The sequence below is a fragment of the Ranitomeya variabilis genome, chromosome 1, assembly GCF_051348905.1.
Source record: "Ranitomeya variabilis isolate aRanVar5 chromosome 1, aRanVar5.hap1, whole genome shotgun sequence".
NCBI classification, from domain to species: domain Eukaryota; kingdom Metazoa; phylum Chordata; class Amphibia; order Anura; family Dendrobatidae; genus Ranitomeya; species Ranitomeya variabilis.
The window spans coordinates 1,052,929,731-1,052,949,864 of NC_135232.1; the positions used below are offsets into that span (position 1 = coordinate 1,052,929,731).

The 20,134-nt window shown below is 43.4% G+C and overlaps 1 protein-coding gene across 3 annotated transcripts in view; it reads left to right on the forward strand.

The window, feature by feature from the left end:
• The first annotated feature begins 310 nt into the window (after positions 1 to 310).
• TEC (tec protein tyrosine kinase) overlaps positions 311 to 20,134 on the forward strand; it is a 126,993-nt gene continuing 107,169 nt past the window's right edge. Inside the window, exon 1 of one of the 3 annotated variants that reach the window (XM_077279807.1) lies at positions 311 to 431. In XM_077279807.1, the coding sequence (XP_077135922.1) occupies positions 331 to 431 (101 nt within the window). In that variant the 5' untranslated portion in view covers positions 311 to 330. Of the gene's footprint in view, positions 432 to 475; positions 601 to 20,134 lie in introns of those variants that run through there. The other 2 variants (XM_077279808.1, XM_077279809.1) reach the window with 2 other exon arrangements.

Sequence of the window (20,134 nt, forward strand, 5' to 3'; positions counted from 1 at the left end):
GCCGCCTGTGAGAATGTACACGGGATACTTTGAATGACCAGCAGAGGTCAGTAGTGAGGAGGGGAGTAACCAGCAGAGGGTGAGGCATGAAATCAACCTTCTATCTTTGCTGCAGTCTCTCTGGACGGTCATTAACTCCGAACACCCGACTACACACGACGAGGACGATATTCCGCGCTGTCCGCAGCCTGTCGCGATCCTGCGCATCTCACTGCCACATTATAACCGCTAGGTGGCGCCGCTGCCCTCCGGCTGCTCACAGGACGGCACAGAGCACAGACACTCCAGTCCTCAGACTGTGCACCTGCCCTGCAGTCGCATCCCCCATGGATGGTCCTCTGTGCCCCCCACACTCAGCCCTGCCTGACGTGCACGCCATGCTGCCACTCTGTGGTGCCAGGCTGCAGGCGGTCATGTGACAGAGGAGGAGGGCAGAAATGCCCGGTATATATACATTTTCTTCGCTGACGGGGCGGGACTGCGGGGTTTCGTCACGGGGAGCAGGGAGCTGACATTTCCGCAGCTGCAGGCTGGAGTAGCGGCGGAGGGTGACAGCACTTGTTGCCCCCATAGACCAGGCGTCCCCGGAGCCCGGGCCAGGTACGGTGCCGTCACCTGCACGTGTGTGTGGGCGCAGCGTCTGCACAGACCCCGAGGGGCGGGGAGGCTGCGGCAATGGCGCTAATGGGGCGCACACTTCACACTGCAGACAGGTTACTTTGCGTTGTTGACAAATAAGTTTTGTAAGAAAGTTTTAGTGGCTGTGTGACACCTAGTATAACCTGGGCGAGTGCTGGGGGTGACCCGGGGTGAGTGGACCGAACGGGGGTCTCTACCTTGGACCCTGCTGATCTGTCTCTGTTCACACTTCTGTTAGAAATTCTGTTATTGGAAAAAGGGAATTCCTGCAGATGACGGAGCAATCTCCGTTATTACAGTGAGACTCCGCTGCTGTGCACCTCTTTTTATGCTGCTGCTATTTGTTATTAGTGATTGTTTCCGGAGCAGTAAATTAGGAGTCTGGGGTCTCCGGCTGACCGACACCGTGTGTAATAGTCCGCACTGTACATTACAATGTATACATTACACCGCTGCTTCATATGGATTTGTAGTCGTCACATATAAGAACGTCTATTACCATGCGGATTACTGACGTTTAATAACAGCAAACATTACAGCGGATAGAGAAAAGCAAAAAAGTGTGGACTTATGTGTCCATTATAGACCGTCCAGTAATGTGCATGCATGTGTACATCTATGTGTGAGCACAGTATGTATGGTGTCTGTGTACTGAACATGTAATGCACGAGTCTGGGTACAGTATCCATGCTGTATGCTATGTGTAGTGTAATGCATGTCTGTGCACAATTATTAAGTAATTTGTATTTTTATGATTACATTTATTATTGAACAACTCTAGATCTGTGGGTCAATCCAAAAGTTTAATAAACCTGACACCTGAAAACTTAAGAAAGCAAAAGTGAGGTTTTGTCTTTCTTCAGATATCTACGGTATGTGTGCAGAATTATCATGCAACTAAATTAAAAACATAATTTTTTCACATATCAATTGTTTATTTTCTATTGTTAAAGTGAGAACTCAATGTACAAAATACATTTCTGATATTTCACAAAAAATATTTGTGACCAATATAGCCACCCTTGTTTTCAATAAGTCATAAACCTTCCATCTATTGAGTCTCTCTGTTTCCTAATCTGTTGATTATCAATTTTTTGGGCAGCACCACCCACAGCCTTTCAGATGGCTGCCACCAGGAATTTCAGGGCCCCATAGTGATAACATTTTCAGGCCCCTTGAGACTCCACCTCCACCCCTTGAACCTTCCCACCACCCACTCTTGGGAAAAACTCCACTGCTGCACCTCATCCTCACCAGTCACACATTAAGGGTATGTGTCCACGTTCAGGATTGCATCAGGATTTGGTCAGGATTTTCCATCAGTATTTGTAAGCCAAAACCAGGAGTGGAACAATAAGGGTATGTTTCCACGGTCAGGAAACGCTGCTTGTTTGACGCTGCGCAGAGCTGCAGCGTCAAACAAGCAGCGTCCAGATGTTCCAGCATAGTGGAGGGGATTTTATGAAATCCCGTCTCCACTATGCGTGGAAACCCGCACACAGCGGCCCTGCGACTCCGGACATGCTGCGCGTCTTTTCAGATCGCAGCATGTCCGTACATCTTGCGGGGACGCAGCGTCCCCGCAAGGCATATCACAGGGCGCTATGGGAGAGAGCGATCATCCCGGATGTGAAGAGTTAACACATCCGGCATGATCGCGTCCCAGAAAGGGGGCGGGGCTTAGCGCCGAGCAGCTTCGCCGCTGTGGCGATACCGCCGGCCATCCTGACGGTGGGAACATACCCTTAGAGGAAAAGTATAATAGAAACATATGCACCACTTCTGCATTTATCACCCACTCCTGGTTTTGGCTTACAAATGCTGACGTAAAATCCTGACCAAATCCTGATGCAATCCTGAACGTGGACACATACCCTTAGGGTTTGTTTCCACGTTCAGTTTTGCTTCAGGCTTTGGTCAGGATTTTATGCAGGTAAAATCCTGACCAAAACTGCACCTGAGGTCACTGGCAGGTCACCTGCGTGTTTTGCTCATAGTAGCAACATGCTGCGTTTAGAAAAAACGCACCATGCATGCGTTTTCGCGGCAAAAACGCATGCGTTTTTTAACGCATAGTGGAGTCTGGATTTCATGAAATCCCCTCCACTATGCTGTAACATCTGGACGCTGCGTTTTTGACGCTGCGGAAAAACGCAGCGTCAAAAACACAGCGTTTCCTGAACGTGGAAACATACCCTAACAGGACACCAGATCACATACGCAGCCATCAGCTTTTGTTTTTGGCAAAAAAAAATTTAAGCCACCACGACAAGGTAGGTAGGCCAGGCTCTGCTCTAACCTATTAAACATTTCTTAAAATATCCAAGATTTTCTTTTTAGGTATATTTTTATTTATTTTTCTTTAAGGGAATTTATCACATGCATTTTTTTAAAATAATACCACATACAGGGGACAAATACCGTCACGCTATAACCAGACCACATATTACCACCACATAGTGATCGAATAATACCACATACAAGGAAAAAATACTGCCAAACCACATATTACCACCACATAATGATCAAATACTACAATACTGATCATTAATAAAAAAAACACAATACTAATATTACCATAAGTGCCATTATACACAGGAGCTCTATACTTAGTATATAGCGTATAGTGTCAGTGTACAGGTAATACAGGGATCATCAGTGATATTTTACGCAGGAGCTCTGTATATAGTGTACAGTGTACAAGTAAGGCCAAGTCCACACATTCAATATTTCTAAGCCAAAACCAGGAGTGGAACAATCTTTAAGAAAATTATTATAGAAACACGTGTTCTATTTATGCATTTTTCACCCATTACTTGTTTTGGCTTACAAATACTGATGTAAAATACTGACTAAATACTGAATATGTAAACGTCGCCTAATACAGTGACTCACCAGTGACATTATACACAGGATCTCTCTATATAGTGTATAGGTAATACAGTGATCACTGTGAATTTACACATCGGAGCTCTGAATATAGTATCAGTGTTTAGGTAATACAGTGATCACCAGTGGCATTATACGCATAAGCTCTGTATATAGTGTCAGTGTACAGGTAATAAGGATCAACAGTGCCATTATACACAAGAGCTCTGTACATAGTGTCAGTGTACAGGTAACTCACTGGCTCTCCAAGGACATTTCTAGTTGAAGTCCTTCATGTTCGCTTTTCTTCTTCCAGCGCAGACCGCCATTACTACTTCCAGCCAGTACTTCTCTCTACAGAAAATAACAGTTATCTAGAGCACTGCTTCCAGAGCACATGCCCCACTTTTTCCCCAAGTTCTAGACTGCGCAGCTGAATACAGACGTGCACCCACCATTAATATATAGTTAGTTATTATGCAATCCACCATTCCAAATATAAGTTGTCATTCACCAATGCGCCCCCACCATCCATAAATAGCCACTTTCCCCACCAAATTAACATGTAAATTTATCGGCACCTGTACTCTTTCCCCCAATTCAATGCCAGTCACACACCTGGATCCTCAACGCCCCCCACTATGTACCTCCTGCTCCACCGATTCATTATTTTTACTTGCCCCCCTCCAATCCAATTCATTATATCATGTTCTCTCACCTCCACCCTTTATTCATTATCAACTTCTCTCACCCCCCACCCTCAATTCATGATCATTTGATCTCCCCCACCCTCAATACAGCATCATTTACTGTCCACCATCGTCCAATCTCAATTCATATTATTATACCCTAGGGCCCAGACCCCCACGTCTTTGCTTCTGCTCACTGGGCTCCATACCCCATTAAGGGCAGTAATGCCCTGATGGTGACCCTGCTCCCAAACACTGTTCAGAGGTGTTCACTGCTTTCCTTCACTGTAAATCTCCCGTTTAAGAAGGGCCCACAAGTTCGCAATAGGTTTTAGTTCAGGTGAGAAAGGGGCCATCTCATTTTTCTTTCATCTTTAAGACCATTAATGGCAGCTGAGTAGTGGAGACTTCTGTGCATGTGATGGAGCATTGTCATTCATAAAAATCATGGTTTTCTTGAAAGATGCATACCTTTTCCTTCACCACGTCTTATGAAAGTGCCTTCTAAAAATTGGCAGTATATTTGGGAGATGATTTTGAGTCCATCTTCAACCCAATAAGGTCTAACCAGCTCATCTTTAGTAATACAAGCCCATATGGGCAGCATGGTGGCTCAGTGGTTAGCACTGCAGCCTTGCAGTGCTGGGGTCCTGGGTTGACATGCCATCAAGGACAACATCTGCAAGGAGTTTCATGTTCTCCCCGTGTTTGTGTGGGTTTCCGCCAGGTTCTCCGGTTTCCTCCCACACTCCAAAGGCATATTGATAGGGAATCTAGATTGTGAGCCCCAATGGGGATAGTGACGATAACGTCTATAAAGCACTGAGGAATTAATAGCGCTATATAAGTGAATAAAATAGATAGCAGTTCCCCACCTTCACCTTGCTGGTGCCTGAGTCATAGTGGAGGTCTATTTCCATAACTGATCCATCCATCTGGTCCGTCAAGAGTCATTCTCCTCTCATCAATCCATAAAACCTTTGAAAATTCTCTCTTCAGATATTTCTTGGTTCAGTCTTGATGTTTCCCCTTCTGTATTTTTCCCAGTGGTGGACTGGTTTCAGCCTCCCTTATGTTGGCAATGTCTCTAAGCACTGAACACCTTGTACTTCTGGGCTTCCAGAGAGGTTGCAGTTCCTGAATATGACAGCACTGGAGGATAATGGCTTTCTGCTCATGTCACACTAGATTCTTCTCAAATCTTTGGCAGTAAATTGGCGTCTTTTTTTCTCAACACGTTTTTACTACCCTGTTGGCTATTTGCAACAAAACTTTTGATGGTTCCAGGATCACACCACAATATCTTGAACTTGGAAAGTAAGCATAAAAATTATGTGGTCAAAATACCAGGAATCCTGCAGACAGTCTACATAATGTACAGTGGTGACCAAAAGTTTAGCATTTTTTTTAAAGTGTGATTACTTCTGTCTGGTTGTTGTGATGCCTTTTTCCTGGTGATGAATTGAAAGTGCATGAAGATTTTTTCATGCAAGACCTTAATTTTAATCAAAATGCTTTAGAATGTAGGTATGGTCATTTAAAGGGAACCTGTCAACCCCAAAATGGAAGGTGAGCTAAGCCCACCGGCATCAGGGGCTTATCTACAGCATTCTGGAATGCTGTAGATAAGCCCCCGATGTATCCTAAAAGATGAGAAAAAGAGGTTAGATTATACTCACCCAGGGGCGGTCCCGGTCCGGTTCTGGTCCGATGGGTGTCGCGGTCCGGTCCGGGGCCTCCTATCTTCATCAGATGACGTCCTCTTCTTCTCTTCAAGGCTGCGGCTACGGCGCAGGCATACTTTGCCCTGTTGAGGGCAGAGCAAAGTACTGCGGTGCACAGGCGCCGGGAAAGGTCAGAGAGGCCCAGCGCCTGCGCACTACAGTACTTTGCTCTGCCCTCAACAGGACAGACAAAGTACGTCTGCGCTGGAGCCGCAGCGTGAAGACAAGAAGAGGACGTCATCTGATGAAGATAGGAGGCGCCGGACCGCGATACCCATCGGACCAGAACCGGATCGGGACCGCCCCTGGGTGAGTATAATCTAACCTCTTTTTCTCATCTTTTAGGATACATCGGGGGCTTATCTACAGCATTACAGAATGCTGTAGATAAGCCCCTGATGCCGGTGGGCTTAGCTCACCTTCCATTTTGGGGGTGACAGGTTCCCTTTAATGAAAGAAAACTGTCAAAAGTTTTGCATATACTATTGATCACAACATAGTAATTTATTTTTACAGTGCCATGACTTAGTATTTTATAGCATAACCTCTTGCTTTAATTACTGCACCACACTGACGGGGCATTAAAGGGAACCTGTCACCCCCAAAATCGAAGGTGAGCTAAGCCCACCGGCATCAGGGGCTTATCTACAGCATTCTATAATGCCGGCTCCGGCGGCACAGGCGTACTTTGTCTGCCCTGTTGAGGGCAGAGGAAAGTACTGCAGTGCACAGGCGCTGGGCCTCTCTGACCTTTCCCGGCTCCTGTGCACTGCAGTACTTTGCTCTGCCCTCAACAGGGCAGACAAAGTACGCCTGTGCCGGAGCCGCAGCGTGAAGACAAGAAGAGGATGTCATCGTAAGAAGATGGGAGGCCCTGGACCGGACCGCAACACCCATCGGACCGGAGTGCAGCGGGACTGCCCCTGGAGGTGAGTATAATCTAACCTCTTTTTCTCATCTTTCAGGATACATCGGGGTGCTGTAGGGGTGAGTATAATCTAACCTCTTTTTCTCATCTTTCAGGATACATCGGGGGCTTATCTACAGCATTCGAGAATGCTGTAGATAAGCCCCTGATGCCGGTGGGCTTAGCTCACCTTCGATTTTGGGGGTGACAGGTTCCCTTTAAAGCCACTAGGGGTATTCAAGAAATCCTGAGGGATCTCACTTAATTCCATTTGCAAATCTGCAAACAATTCACCTTTATTGCTATGGGTATGGGCCCCAACACCTAAGTCTGAGGCGGTGTGCCCACGTTGCGTTTTTTTATGCGTTTCTGCTGCATTTTTTGCCTCAGCGTAAACGCATAAAAACGCTTAAAAACCGCATTCCCATGCAATCCTATGGGATTCCGCAGTTGCTGTGCCTATGCTGCTGATTTTCCCGCTGCGGAATCGCATAGCGGTAAAATCCCTAGCATGTTCATTATTTCTGCAGAATCGCGGCGATTCCGCAGCCATAGGATTGCATTGAAACGCTCACTTTACGCATGTGGCTATTCCCTCCATGCGTAAAGTGAGCGCTTCAAGCACGGATGGTACCTAGGGTCTGAAGGAGAGGAGAATTAAAAAATAATTAAAATAAAAAATAGGGATATACTTACCATCTGATGGCACCCGGAGTCCTCCCGCCTCTCAGCGGTGCACGCGGAAGCTTCCGTTCCCAGGGATGCATTGCGCGAAGGACCTGAGATTATGTCGCAGTCGCGACCGTGAAGTCGCAAAGGTCCTTCGCGCAAAGCATCCCTGGGAACGGAACGTACCGGGAGCGCTGCTGAGGAGATCGGGGGCTGTCGGAAAGGTGAGAATAACCATATTTTTTATTTCTTTTTATTATTTTTAACATTCTCTCTTTTACTATTGATGCTCCATGGGCAGCATCAATAGTAAAAAAAAGTTGGTCACACTTGTCAAGCACTATGCTTGACGTGTGACCAACCTGTCAATCACTTTTCCAAGCGATGCGTCAAATCGCTTGGAAAACGCAAGCATTCTGCAATCTAAAAATGCTTGCAAAACGCTCGTGTTTTGTGGGAAAACGCATGCGAATTCCACATGCTTTTTACCCGCGGCAGGGAGTTGTGGAAATGCTGCGGACATTTCCGCAGCATTTCTGCAACATGGGCACATAGCCTAACTCATCCCAAAGGTGCTCTATAGGGTGTAAATCAGGTGATTGGCTTGGCCATTGCAACAGGCGACCATTTTTTCTTTGCTAAACAATTTTTGACTAATGCATGCTTCGGATCATTGTTTTGCTGAAATTTCCAGCCCCAGCCTACTTTGGTTCTACTATATGGCAGCATTGCATTCTCCAGTTTATCCTTGTACATGGTATCATTCATATTTCCATGATTTCTATGCAGAGGGCCAATTGCAGATACAGAAAAGCAGCCCCAAAACCATGACATTGCCACCACCATGTTTCACTGTAGGTGTTTGGTAACTTACATCATTACGTTTTCCAATTGGGCGGTATATATAGTGCTTGCCATCACTACCAAACTGACTGAACTTGGATTCATCCGACCACAACACTTTAGACTAATCTGACTCATTCCATTGGCTGTGTTCTTTGGCAAACTCAAGTCGGACCTTGCGGTTCTTTGCAGGGATGAAAGGCTTCTTGCCTGGAACTCATGCATTCAACCCTACTTTTCTTAGCCTTCACACCACTGTTTGGCGACTCCCTTTGACCCCATATTCTTCGTTCATTTCATGCGTAATCTGTACAACACTTTTATGGACATCATATACTGACTTTTAATTAATAATGTTGGAAGGTTTCCATGGTCGTACACTTCTAGGTTTGTCAGCTGTTCCATAACCTTCTTTTTCTTTCTTTATTATATGTCACGCTTGACTCTGAGAGCAGTTAATTTCCATAGCTACCTCTTTTTTGGCTTTTTCCTGACTTCACTCTCAGAATAATAAGCTTCCTCACATCTGGTGATAGGTTTGTCTTTCTCTTTGCCATGTTTTAACTGAAAAACACAGACAAAAAAAATTATAAAAAATTCGACCACCCATGACAAAATATGCAAAACAATTGGCCCAGCAAATGTTGAAAATTAACACATAAAGGGATAAAACAACATCAAACACCATTTTCATCCTTGTAGCTGACAAATATTTGCTTCCAGTTTACTAAAATCACCAAGAAAATGGCATCGCAACAACCAGAGAGAAGTAATCACACTTTAAAAAAAAATGCAAAACGTTTGGTTGCTACTGTATGTATTTGTGTGTGCATAGATTATTTAGAGTCTATTATAACACTTGCGCTTTGCCTAATGTACTTTGGGATATGATTAGCAGCTAGTAGAGACAATGGTTCTGTGTGCTGATCGTCAATAAATGAATAACTGAATATGTGTCCTCACTACCGCGCTGGGGCAGACAAACCACTGCCACGAAGGATAAAACAAAAAAACAGAACAAATTGCCAGTACTAGATTATAGTTGGTGGACTATCGTTTATGTGCAGTTGGTTTGTACTTTATGAATTTTTTAATATGTGGTCTTCCTAGTGCCAAGTGTGCATTACAGTGAGAGCTGGAAAGCACTATAGGTATTGCGCATACATACAGTCATGGCCGGAAGTGTTGGCACCTGTGAAATTGTTCCATAAAATTACATATTTCTCCCAGAAAGTTATTGCAATTACACGTATTTTGTTATAGACATGTTTATTTCCTTTGTGTGTATTGGAACAGCAAAAAAAACCAGAGAAAGGCAAATTGGACATAATTTCACGGAAAATCCCCAAAATGGGTGGGACAATATTGTTGGCATCCTCAACTTATTATTTGGTTGCACACCCTTTGGAATAAATAACTGCAATCAATCGCTTCCTATAACCATGAACAAGGTTCTTATACCTCTCAAATGGATTTTTTGGACCACTCCACTTTTGCAAACTGCTCCAGGTTTCTCATATTTGAAAGCTGCATTCTCCCAACAGCAATTTTAAGATCTCTCCACAGGATTTACATCTGGACTCATTTCTGGCCACTTCAGAACTCTCCAGTGCTTTGTTTTCATCCATTTCTGGGTGCTTCATGAAGTGTTTTTGGGTTCATTGTCTTACTGGAAGACTCATGACCTAGGATGCAAACCCAGCTTTCTGACACTGGGTACTACATTGTGACCCAAAATCCTTTGGAAACATTTAGATTTCATGATACTGTGTACACAATCAGGGCACCCAGTGCCAGAAACAGCAAAACAATGCAAAAACATCTTTGAACCTCCACCATGTTTGACTGTAGGTACTATGTTCTTTTCTTTGTAGGCCTCATTCTGTTTTCGGTAAACAGTAGAATGATGTGCTTTACTAATAAGCTCTAGCTTGGTCTCATCTGTTCACAAGACTTTTTCCCAAAAGGATTTTGTCTGACTCCTGTACACTTTGGCAAACTGCAGTCTATCTTTTTTATGTCTCTGTGTCAGTAGTAGGGTCCTCCTGGGTCTCCTGCCATAGCGTTTCATTTTATTCAACAGTGGATAGTTCACGCTGACAATGATGCACCCTGAGCCTGCAGGACAGCTTGAATTTCTTTGGAACTTGATTGGGGCTGCCTATCCACCATCTAGAGTGTTTCCCAAACTCCAGTCCTCACGGACCCCACAGGTCATGTTCTCAGGATTTCTTTAGTATTGCACAGGTGGTGGAAGTTTCATTAAGCCCTCAGGAATTCTCTCACATGTGCAATACTATGGAAATCCTGAAAACATGACCTGTGGGGTCCATGAGGACTGGAGTTTGGGAAACGCTGATCTAGACAATCCTGCGTTGCAATCTTTCATCAATTTTTTTCTGCTGTCCACGTCCAGGAAGATTAGCTACAGTGACATGCCTTGTAAACTTGTTGATTATGTTGCACACTGTTGACAAAGGAACATCTCGATCTCTGGAGATGCACTTGTAACCTTGAGATTGTTGATACTGCTCAACAATTTTGGTTCTCAAGTCCTCTGACAATTCTCTTCTCTTTCTGTTCTCTATGCTTAGTGTGGCACACACACACACAATGCAAATATTGAGTGAACTTCTTCCCTTTTTATGTGGTTTCAGGTGTGATTTTTATTTTGCCCACACTTATTACTTGCGACAGGTGAGTTTGACCGAGCATCACATGCTTGAAACAAAGTTGGTTACCAACAATTTTGGAAAGGTGCCAACAATTTTGTCCTGTCCATTTTTTTTTGGTGTGAAATTATGTTCAATTTACCTTTTTTCTCAGTTTTTTATGTTGTTCCAATACACACAAAGGAAATAAACATGCGCATAACAAAACGTGTAGTAAAAATCATTTTCTAGGAGAAATGCTTCATTTCTGGAACAATTTTAAGGGTGCTAACACTTTCAGGCATGACTGTATATCCTAAACTGATGCAGTACTCTGTGAATTAAAACACTAAATGTGCAGTTTAGAGTATCTAAGTGACCAGATATTCACATCAATGCAGTAAAATATACACAAATTATGTATTAATAAAAGATAAAAGCATTATATAAACAGTAAGTTAGTTCTGTTCCACAATTGCCGTCTGGTTATTGACTAAATAAGTGTATGGTAATGAACCATCCACCATTAAAGGATAACAGGCATTGTGACAAGCATGTCCTCCACTGAGTCACAGGGAAGTTAACTTGCGTGAAAGACTGCGTGCGAGAAGTGACCAAAAAAAGAAGTCAGTCGAATTGAAGATACAAAGGTTGAGCTATGTTGCGGGAGCATCCTCCTATCTAGCGCTCGTGCTCGTCTTTTTCTCCTCCTTTTTACTGTATTAAGCGCTCCGACCAGCAGCGCTGCTGGATCTTCGTGAAGATGGCGAGTGATGTCATCTCCAGGTGTGCCGAAGTAACCAAAAACTGATGCGTTTTACCATGGCACAGATTGGTCTCCTTATATATTCGCAGTTCAGTGTCTTTGCAGGCATTCATACTTGTTCCACATATGCAATATCCAGAATGTCAATAACGAATTTGAGTAAGTACACTAAGAGTAAAAATTAAAAGATACAAACATATACTCTGATAATATTAAATATACATACTTTAATAAATCACAAATGTTAAAATATTAACGAAGTGTGCATTAAAATTCTCTATTTGCTGTAATGTAATAGGAATATTGGGTGCCTATATAATACCTAACAGCGTATTGGTATACTATCAATAGATTCAAAAGAAACAGCACATTTAAACTGAAGGTGATACTTGAACCTCCCTTTATAATAATATAAACTGAATTAAGGTGAAGGAAACATACACATCCATATACCTATCTAGTTGTTTGTTTAATTCACCTTTATTCAGTTTACATTATTATAAAGGGAGGTTCAAGTATCACCTTCAGTTTAATATGCACTAGGTGTGAGAGCAATGACAAAATGCAAAAGTGACAAAAACAACAGCCAAAAAGGATGAGAACAGAGAAATGGTCTGTGGTCACCCCCTGCAGAACCACTCCTTTAGAGGGGTTGTCTTGCTAATTGCCTATCATTTCTTCCTGTTGTCTGTTCCCTTTGCATAACAGCAGGAGAAATTGATTCACAATCAGTGTTGCTTCATAACAGGACAGGTTGATTTCAAAGAAGTGTCATTGACTTGAGTTACATTGTGTTGTTTAGGTGTTCCCTGTATTTTTTTAAACAGTGTATATATATATAACACTACGTAATGAATAAAGATTTGCAACTGGAATATTCAGTGATATCTAGGATGTGGTATTTTATTGAGCAGTGCGTGTATATATGATATATACACCATAAATTGCTGCAGTACTCTGTTAATGAAAACAATCAGTGTGCAGTTTAGGCTGTGTGCACACGTTGCTGATTTGTCACGGTTTTTTTAGCGATAAAAACGCTATAAAACCACCAAAAAAACAGCATACAATATGCATCCCATCATTTAGAATGAATTCCGCAATTTTTGTGCACATGATGCGTTTTTTTCCACGAAAAAAAAATGCATTGCGGTAAAAAACGCAGCATGTTCATTAATTTTGCAGGTTTTTTTTGCTGATTTCCCACTATAAAATGCATTGGGAAATGTCCAGAAAAAAACGCACCAAAAACGAGGCAAAAACGCGCAAAAAAATGCATGCAGATTTCTTGCAGACAATTTCAGGTTTTTCTCAGGAATTTTCTGCAAGAAATCCTGAAAGTGTGCACATAACCTTAGAGTGTAAGTGTTATGGACTGACCTGAGTTGGAGTAGTGATATTGCAACTACTAGGGGCAGCATCGGCAGGTACCATTGTCAGGATATAGCCAGAGGTCGGTACACAGAGCAGCAGTAGGATCTTCTTGAGGATAAGCAGGAATCGTAGTTGGGAAATAGGCAGAGGTCGGTACATGGAGCAGCAGTATAGTTGGGGGATAAGCAGGTAATTAGTCAGGATATAGCCAGACGTCGGTACATGGATAAGCAGTATATTTGGGAGGATAAGCAGGTAATGTAGTCAGGATATAGCCAGAGGTCTGTACACAGAGCAGCAGTAGGATCTTGAGGATAAGCGGGAATCGTAGTCGGGAAATAGGCAGAGGTCGGTACACGGAGCAGCAGTATAGTTGGGAGGATAAGCAGGTAATGTAGTCAGGATATAGCCAGAGGTCGGTGCATGGAGCAGCAGTAAGATCTTGAGCAGGTGGGAAGAAGCTAGACTAAGGCTACGTTCACATTTGCGTTGTGCGCCGCAGCGTCGGCGCCGCAGCGCACAACGCAAACGAAAACGCGGCAAAACGCACGCTAAAACGCTGCGTTTTGCGCCGCATGCGTCCTTTTTGGCCGAAAGTTGGACGCAAAAAAAATGCAACTTGAAGCGTTTCTTGCGTCCAACGCTTGCGGCCATGCGGCGCAAAACGCAGCACAACGCATGTCCATGCGCCCCCATGTTAAGTATAGGGGCGCATGACGCATGCGGCGCCGCTGCGGCGCCCGACGCTGCGGCGCTGACCGCAAATGTGAACGTAGCCTAATAACGGCTTGGAGCTCAGCAATCTCGCAACAAAGGAAGTGCAATGCCAGATTTAAGTAGGGTGCTCAATTAGGAACTTGGGGTGGAGACATCAGGAACAACACAGGTACTAGTATCTGATTTAGCAAGGAACTGGCCAGAGACCTGAATAGCTCAAAGGGAAGAGCTGCTGGGTTCGAGTCCTGACACGAAGTGACCAGATATTCTCATCAACAAGTATAATATATTCAAATTGTGTATTAATAAAAGATAACAGCATTACATAAACAGTAAGTTGAAGCGGTTGTCCACTACAATGTGTAGTGGGCAGATTGATATAAACCTTGGAAATAAGGCTTTCTTCAAATACCTTTCCAAATGTGCCTGTGAGCGGCGCTATCGCTGTCCGCTCATCCCCATCATGTGACCCCCAGCTGCAGCTGCCTCTGATGTCAGGTGATGTCATGTCAATTTCTGGAACTGGAAGCTGACCCGGTATCACCGAGGCGAGTCTCCCTGAGTGACTGGGCTGTTGGTGGAGCGTCACTGCACATCACAGCCCAGCATTGCGTGCTTTCTCCTGCAGTGCAATGGTGGGCTGTGGTGTGCGCTGAAGCTTCGCCCACAGCCCAGTCGCTCGGGGAGACTGGATCCCACCTCACCTCCACCTCCGTATATAATCGGTACTGCGGTCCTTAACTGAAGAATTGCAGTTGAGTAATCGTTACAAAACACATAGTCCAAACCAACTGTACATAAAGGATAGTCCACCAACTATAATCTGGTACTGGCAATTTATTCAGTTTTTTTGTTTTATTTTTTGCAGCAGTTAGTCTGCCCCAGTGCGGTAGTGAGCACATATTTATATTTTATATGTAAATATGGTATATGTGTGGATAGTGTACATATGGTGTATACGTGTGTGTGTAGAGTACATATGTGTATGCGTATATGTATGTCTGGTGTATTATGCCATATGTACATGTTTGCACATTATGGTGTCTGACACTTGCATACTTTTACAATGACATTTTTGATTGCGTTATGAGGCATCTGTGACTCGCACATTGTCAGGGGCATTTGTGGTTGGCACACTGATATAGTGGCATCTGTCGCTGGCACACTGATATAGTGGAATCTGTGGCTGGCACTCTGATATAGTGGCATCTGTGGCTGGCTGTAACAACTTTGCTGGCATCACGACATGGCCTCTCATCTCTCACACTATCTTACCCACTGCTCCAGGTCCTGTTGCGATTTCTGTTTCTCGCCAGCTCCATATTCTGTGTCTCTGCTCTCTGCATGCTTTCTGGCTGTGTGCATAGGGGGGCGGCGCCTGAACTCTCTGGATCTTATAGGAATCAGGAGCATCTGTCTAATCTGTTCCTGACCAATTGCCAGGAGGCCTCCAGTATTTAGTGCAGCTCCACCCAGTGGACTGGACTTGTGCAATGTGTTACCTCAGTTTGTGGTTAGCTTCTGAGTTTGCCAGGCCTTGCTCTGTGTTACTCCCTCTCTGGAGGCTTTACTCTGTATTCTTGCCTAGATCTTGTCTGCCCTCTAGGAGGCAGAATATCCTGGTCCCTGTGTCTTTGTCCTTGTTTCTTGTCTTGTTCCATTTCCTTGTCTGAACTTAGTCTTATCTCGGTCTCCTTGTCTGTGGCTTCCTTCGCTGCTGTGTCTTTCCTCGTGTTCTCAGTCTGCTTACACTCCGCACTCTTGCGGCTCTGCCTGCTCTGTACCTTTGTGGCTTTACCTCTGCTCCGCACTCCTGCGGTTCTGCTCCTTTCTACTCTGCTTATCTTCTGCTGCTGCAGTAATCTCTTGCTGCAGCTCCTCTCCGCATTCCTTGCGGTTCTGCTCTGCTTTGCTGCTGCAGAAACCTCTTGCTGCAGCTCCTCTCCACATTCCTTGTGGCTCCGCTCTGCTTAGCTTCTGCAGCTGCAGTAATCTCTTGCTGCAGCTCCTCTCCATGTTCTTTGTGGTTCTGCTCTGCTTAGCTTTTATTGCTGTGCTATCTCTTGCTGCTCTACCGCTCCTATCCGCAGCCTTGCGGTTCTCTTGCAGTCTGAACAGGTCCCAACCTGATCCTTCATACCTCATTCCTTTCTGCTTGTTTCCTTTCCTGCACCTCCTGTGTGAACAGGTCCCTACCTGTTCCTCCATACTACATATCTGTACCTGCAGTGTGAGCAGGTCCCTACCTGTTCCTTCATACACCACATCAACCAGCCCTGTTCTCTCTGCTGAGCCTGCCAGCCCTGTGTTCTCTGCCGAGCCTGCCAGCCCTGTGTTCTCTGCCGTGTCTCTGCCAGCCCTGTGTTTCAGCCGTGCCAGCCTACTCGTCTGAGTTTCAGCCATGCTCTTCTGCCAGTCCTGCCTGATGCCCGCACCTATCCTAGTGTTCCTGTTCTCCAAGTGGGATCAGCAGCCACAGCCAGACACCACCCTGGAGTAGCACCTGGCAGCTGCCTGCTGCACAAGCCTGACCTCACCATCAGAGGCTCCATTGAAAACCCAGGCAGCTGTCATAGTCACGCCCCTTCCAGGGTAGTCTGATTTGTGGCACAGTGGGGGCCACAAACCCCCGAGCTCACGCCCACCAGTCAGTGTGTGAGCGTGACACTGGCACACTGATATAGTGGAATCTGTTGCTGGCACACTGACCTAGTGGCATCTGTGGCTGGCACACTGACAATGGCATCTGTGGTTGGCACACTGATATAGTGGCATCTGTGGCTGGCACACTGACAATGGCATCTGTGGTTGGCACACTGATATAGTGGCATCTGTGGCTGGCACACTGACATAGTTGAGTTGCATTATTAGTCTGTGTGCACCACATTTATTCTAAATACTTTGCAACTGTTGAAAGAGTCATGTCGTTGGCTAAGTAAAAACATGAAAACAAATGACTGACCCAAGCATTACCTGTCTGGTAGAGAGAAGCTATTATGTTACTGCTTCACATATAAGTCCTGGCTAATTTGTATAATAGTCTTAAACCTATAATAGAAAACAGCTTTTATTTAGTAAAACTTTATTGTTAACTCCTTCATGACGTGAGACCTATCTGAACATCACATGTTGGTTGTGGGGTTTATAGAATGTATAGGCAGGGCAGGTGGCAGCTGTGATATACTGTATATCCAGGACTTGAACCTGTAGGGACTAAAACATAAAAAAGCATGAGGAAATAAAAATACAAGTTTAAATCGCCCCCTTTTCTCAATTCACAAATAAATAAAAATTAAAAAACATATTTGATAAGGCCATGTACATAAGTCTGATTTATCAATGTAGAAAATTAATTCACCAATAGGGTAAAAGCTGTTTAAAAGTTATTTTATAACAACTTTATCTTCTTTTCTTTTTCTTTTTTTTCTTTAAGATTTTGTTTACCTTTTTCCTTTTGACCCTCCTTTTTAGTCCCTTCCCCTCTCCTTTCTTTGCTTTTCCCTCCTCGCTATCATTAATGATATCAAGATCTGTACATTAGTACTAATCCCTGACTTACCCTAATGTCTCCTTTTTGTAAATAATTAAAATTTAATAAAAATTTCTTTAAATAAAAAAAGACAAAAACAGAATTCATTTTCTTTGCTTTTATTACTTCCCCTCCCCCCAAAAATGGAATGGAACATTTTTAAAACATTTATTACCCCATAATCTTATCAATGAAAAAAAACAGCTCTTCATGTCTCCAAAAATTGCAGTACAAACCAAATTAAAACAAACTTTTTTTTTTTTTTTTTAACCTTGAAATCGCATAGAAAAACCTCATGTTTGGTATTACAGTAGTTGTACTGATCTGAAGACTCATATTGCCAGATAATTTTTTTGCTGCATGCATAGTGAAAGCTGTAAAAATGAGACACCCAAAAGAATGGCAGCATTGTTTTTTTTTTTTTCTCTAACCTTTTACGCTACTTTTTCCCCATTGTCAGTACATTATATTGTAAATTGAATTAAGTCTTTGAAAACTACACCTTATCCTGCAAGAAACCAAGGCAAGCCATACAGCTATGTGGGCAGATGAATAAAAAAGTTGTGGCTCTTAAAAGAAGGCGAGGAAAAAAAGAAAACACAAAAAAAATAATCTGGCAGGATGGAGTTAATGAAAGAATTAAAACCTATCTAGCTAAAAATATACAAAAGACCAAACTGTGCTTCTTAAATATAGCAAGCCATAAAATAAAGTAATGAGTGTTACGGTATATCATAATACTTGTTATCTGACTTTTTTATAGATCGTTAAGTGAAAAAAAGTACTATAGAGGGCAACATCATAGAAAATGTCATGTCTAGGGCTCCAATAATTCTGTCTGTGTGATTGACAGCCCAGCATCCCAATCTGCACCTTCAGGGTCTTTATGTTATTACCCTTTCTGGGTGATTACCTGGCGTTTTAGCTGGCTGGCTATTATCAGGTCTTGCCAGCTCAGTGGCGTGTTTGTTTGCTCTGTATTCTGAATTTCTGGTCTTTGTTGCTGAACCTTAGATTTGCCTTTTTTGAATACCCGTTTTTATTAACCCTTTTGTGTTGTTCCACTCTGACCTTGTTTCCTGACCCCTGACTTTGTATTTGACTATCCGTTTTTATTATCTCCTTGTCTTTGACTTACCCTCCTGGCATTTGACCTCAAACTCCTTGACTTGCCTGTCTCATTGCTTGCCAGTGAGTAATGACCCAGCATCACATTCATTTAGTAATTCCATAAAGCGTGTGATACAAAATAAATGCATATAATTCATTTTCTGTAGAGATGTATAACTTTAGTTACTTACTGACCTTCCATGATGAGCTTGAACATATGGACATGAAAGGGACTGTACAGGCATATAATATTGATGACTCCTTATAATAGATTATCAATATCATCCTTTTATATTGTATGCCACGTTGTTGACCCTTTATTTTGCCTAATAGCCTTAATGAATGTATAATAGCAAAAAGAGCTATATCTGTAAAACTTTAATGAAACAATTAGTCAAGCTCCACATAAATGCTAAAAAGTGTTTCTATAGGTAGGAAAAGTTCACACCTTTTAATCTTTTTCAATTATTTGATATGTTTAGGGTACTTTCCTAAGGGGTAATTCCACTGCAGATGTGTAATTTAATACTGTGATTACCGTTGTGGAAATAGTGCAGTTTAGCCACACATTTCATCCTTTTCTACATAGTTGTAATGTTTTTGCTCTTTTTATAAGAGAGGCAACATTATTTCTTCACTGACTTCAATGGGTGATACATTATATGGATAAAAGACATGCCATTGTAAATCCAGAGGCATTAATGTGAGCTTGGTCCCCTGTCTGCAGCTATAACACCTTTCATTCTCCCGTGGAGGCTTCTACGAGATTTCAGTAGGTTTATGAGAATTTTTGCACATTAATCATTAAACATTTTAAACAATAGACATGAGATTGCAGGAACTAATCAGAATGATCTTCTGCATTCTGATTAGCACCTGCCATCCGATGTTACAGATATGTGATGTTATTTAATTGAAAAGGCACCTTCTGCTGCGCAGATGTACTTCTCTGCCCTGTTGATGGCAGAGTAAAGTACTGCAGTGCGCAGGCGCTGGGAAAGGTCAAAGAGGCCCGGCACCTGCGTACTGCAGTACTTTACTCTGCCGTCAACAGGGCAGAGAAGTACGTCTGCGCAGGAGCGGCGATGCCGGGGAGCGATGAAGAAGCAGGAGGGCTTTGTCTCAAGAAGATGGGAGGTGCCTGACCCGGACATGCGACACCCATCGGACCGGACCGCCACCCCAGGTGAGTATAATATAACTTATTTTTCTTCGCTTGAAGGTCAGACCAGGGGCTTATCTACAGCATTATAGAATGCTGTAGATAAGCCCTGAAAGGCAGTGGCCGCATCTTATAGCTGCTAATCTGCTGACAGGTTCCCTTTAGGACTGGAATGCTGTATTCCCTTTTTCTGAGACCCTGATGTTAGATGAAAGGCCCTGGCTCACAATTTCTGCTAGTTCATCCCAAAAGTGTTTTGATGGCATTGAGGTCAGGACTAGAGCTGGACATTAGAACCGGACAGTTACTGTCCGGTTCTAAACACCGAACACGAACTTTCCCCGGAAGTCCGTACCAATTGTTGGAGTTTCGGGATAAGTCTGGAGTTTGGGAGAGAGAATTGTTTTTCCTTTCCCAGTTCGGGTTATCTTTTGTTTTTTCAATGGGGTTCTGGTCTGGTACTCAAACCGACCTTTGAAATTAAGT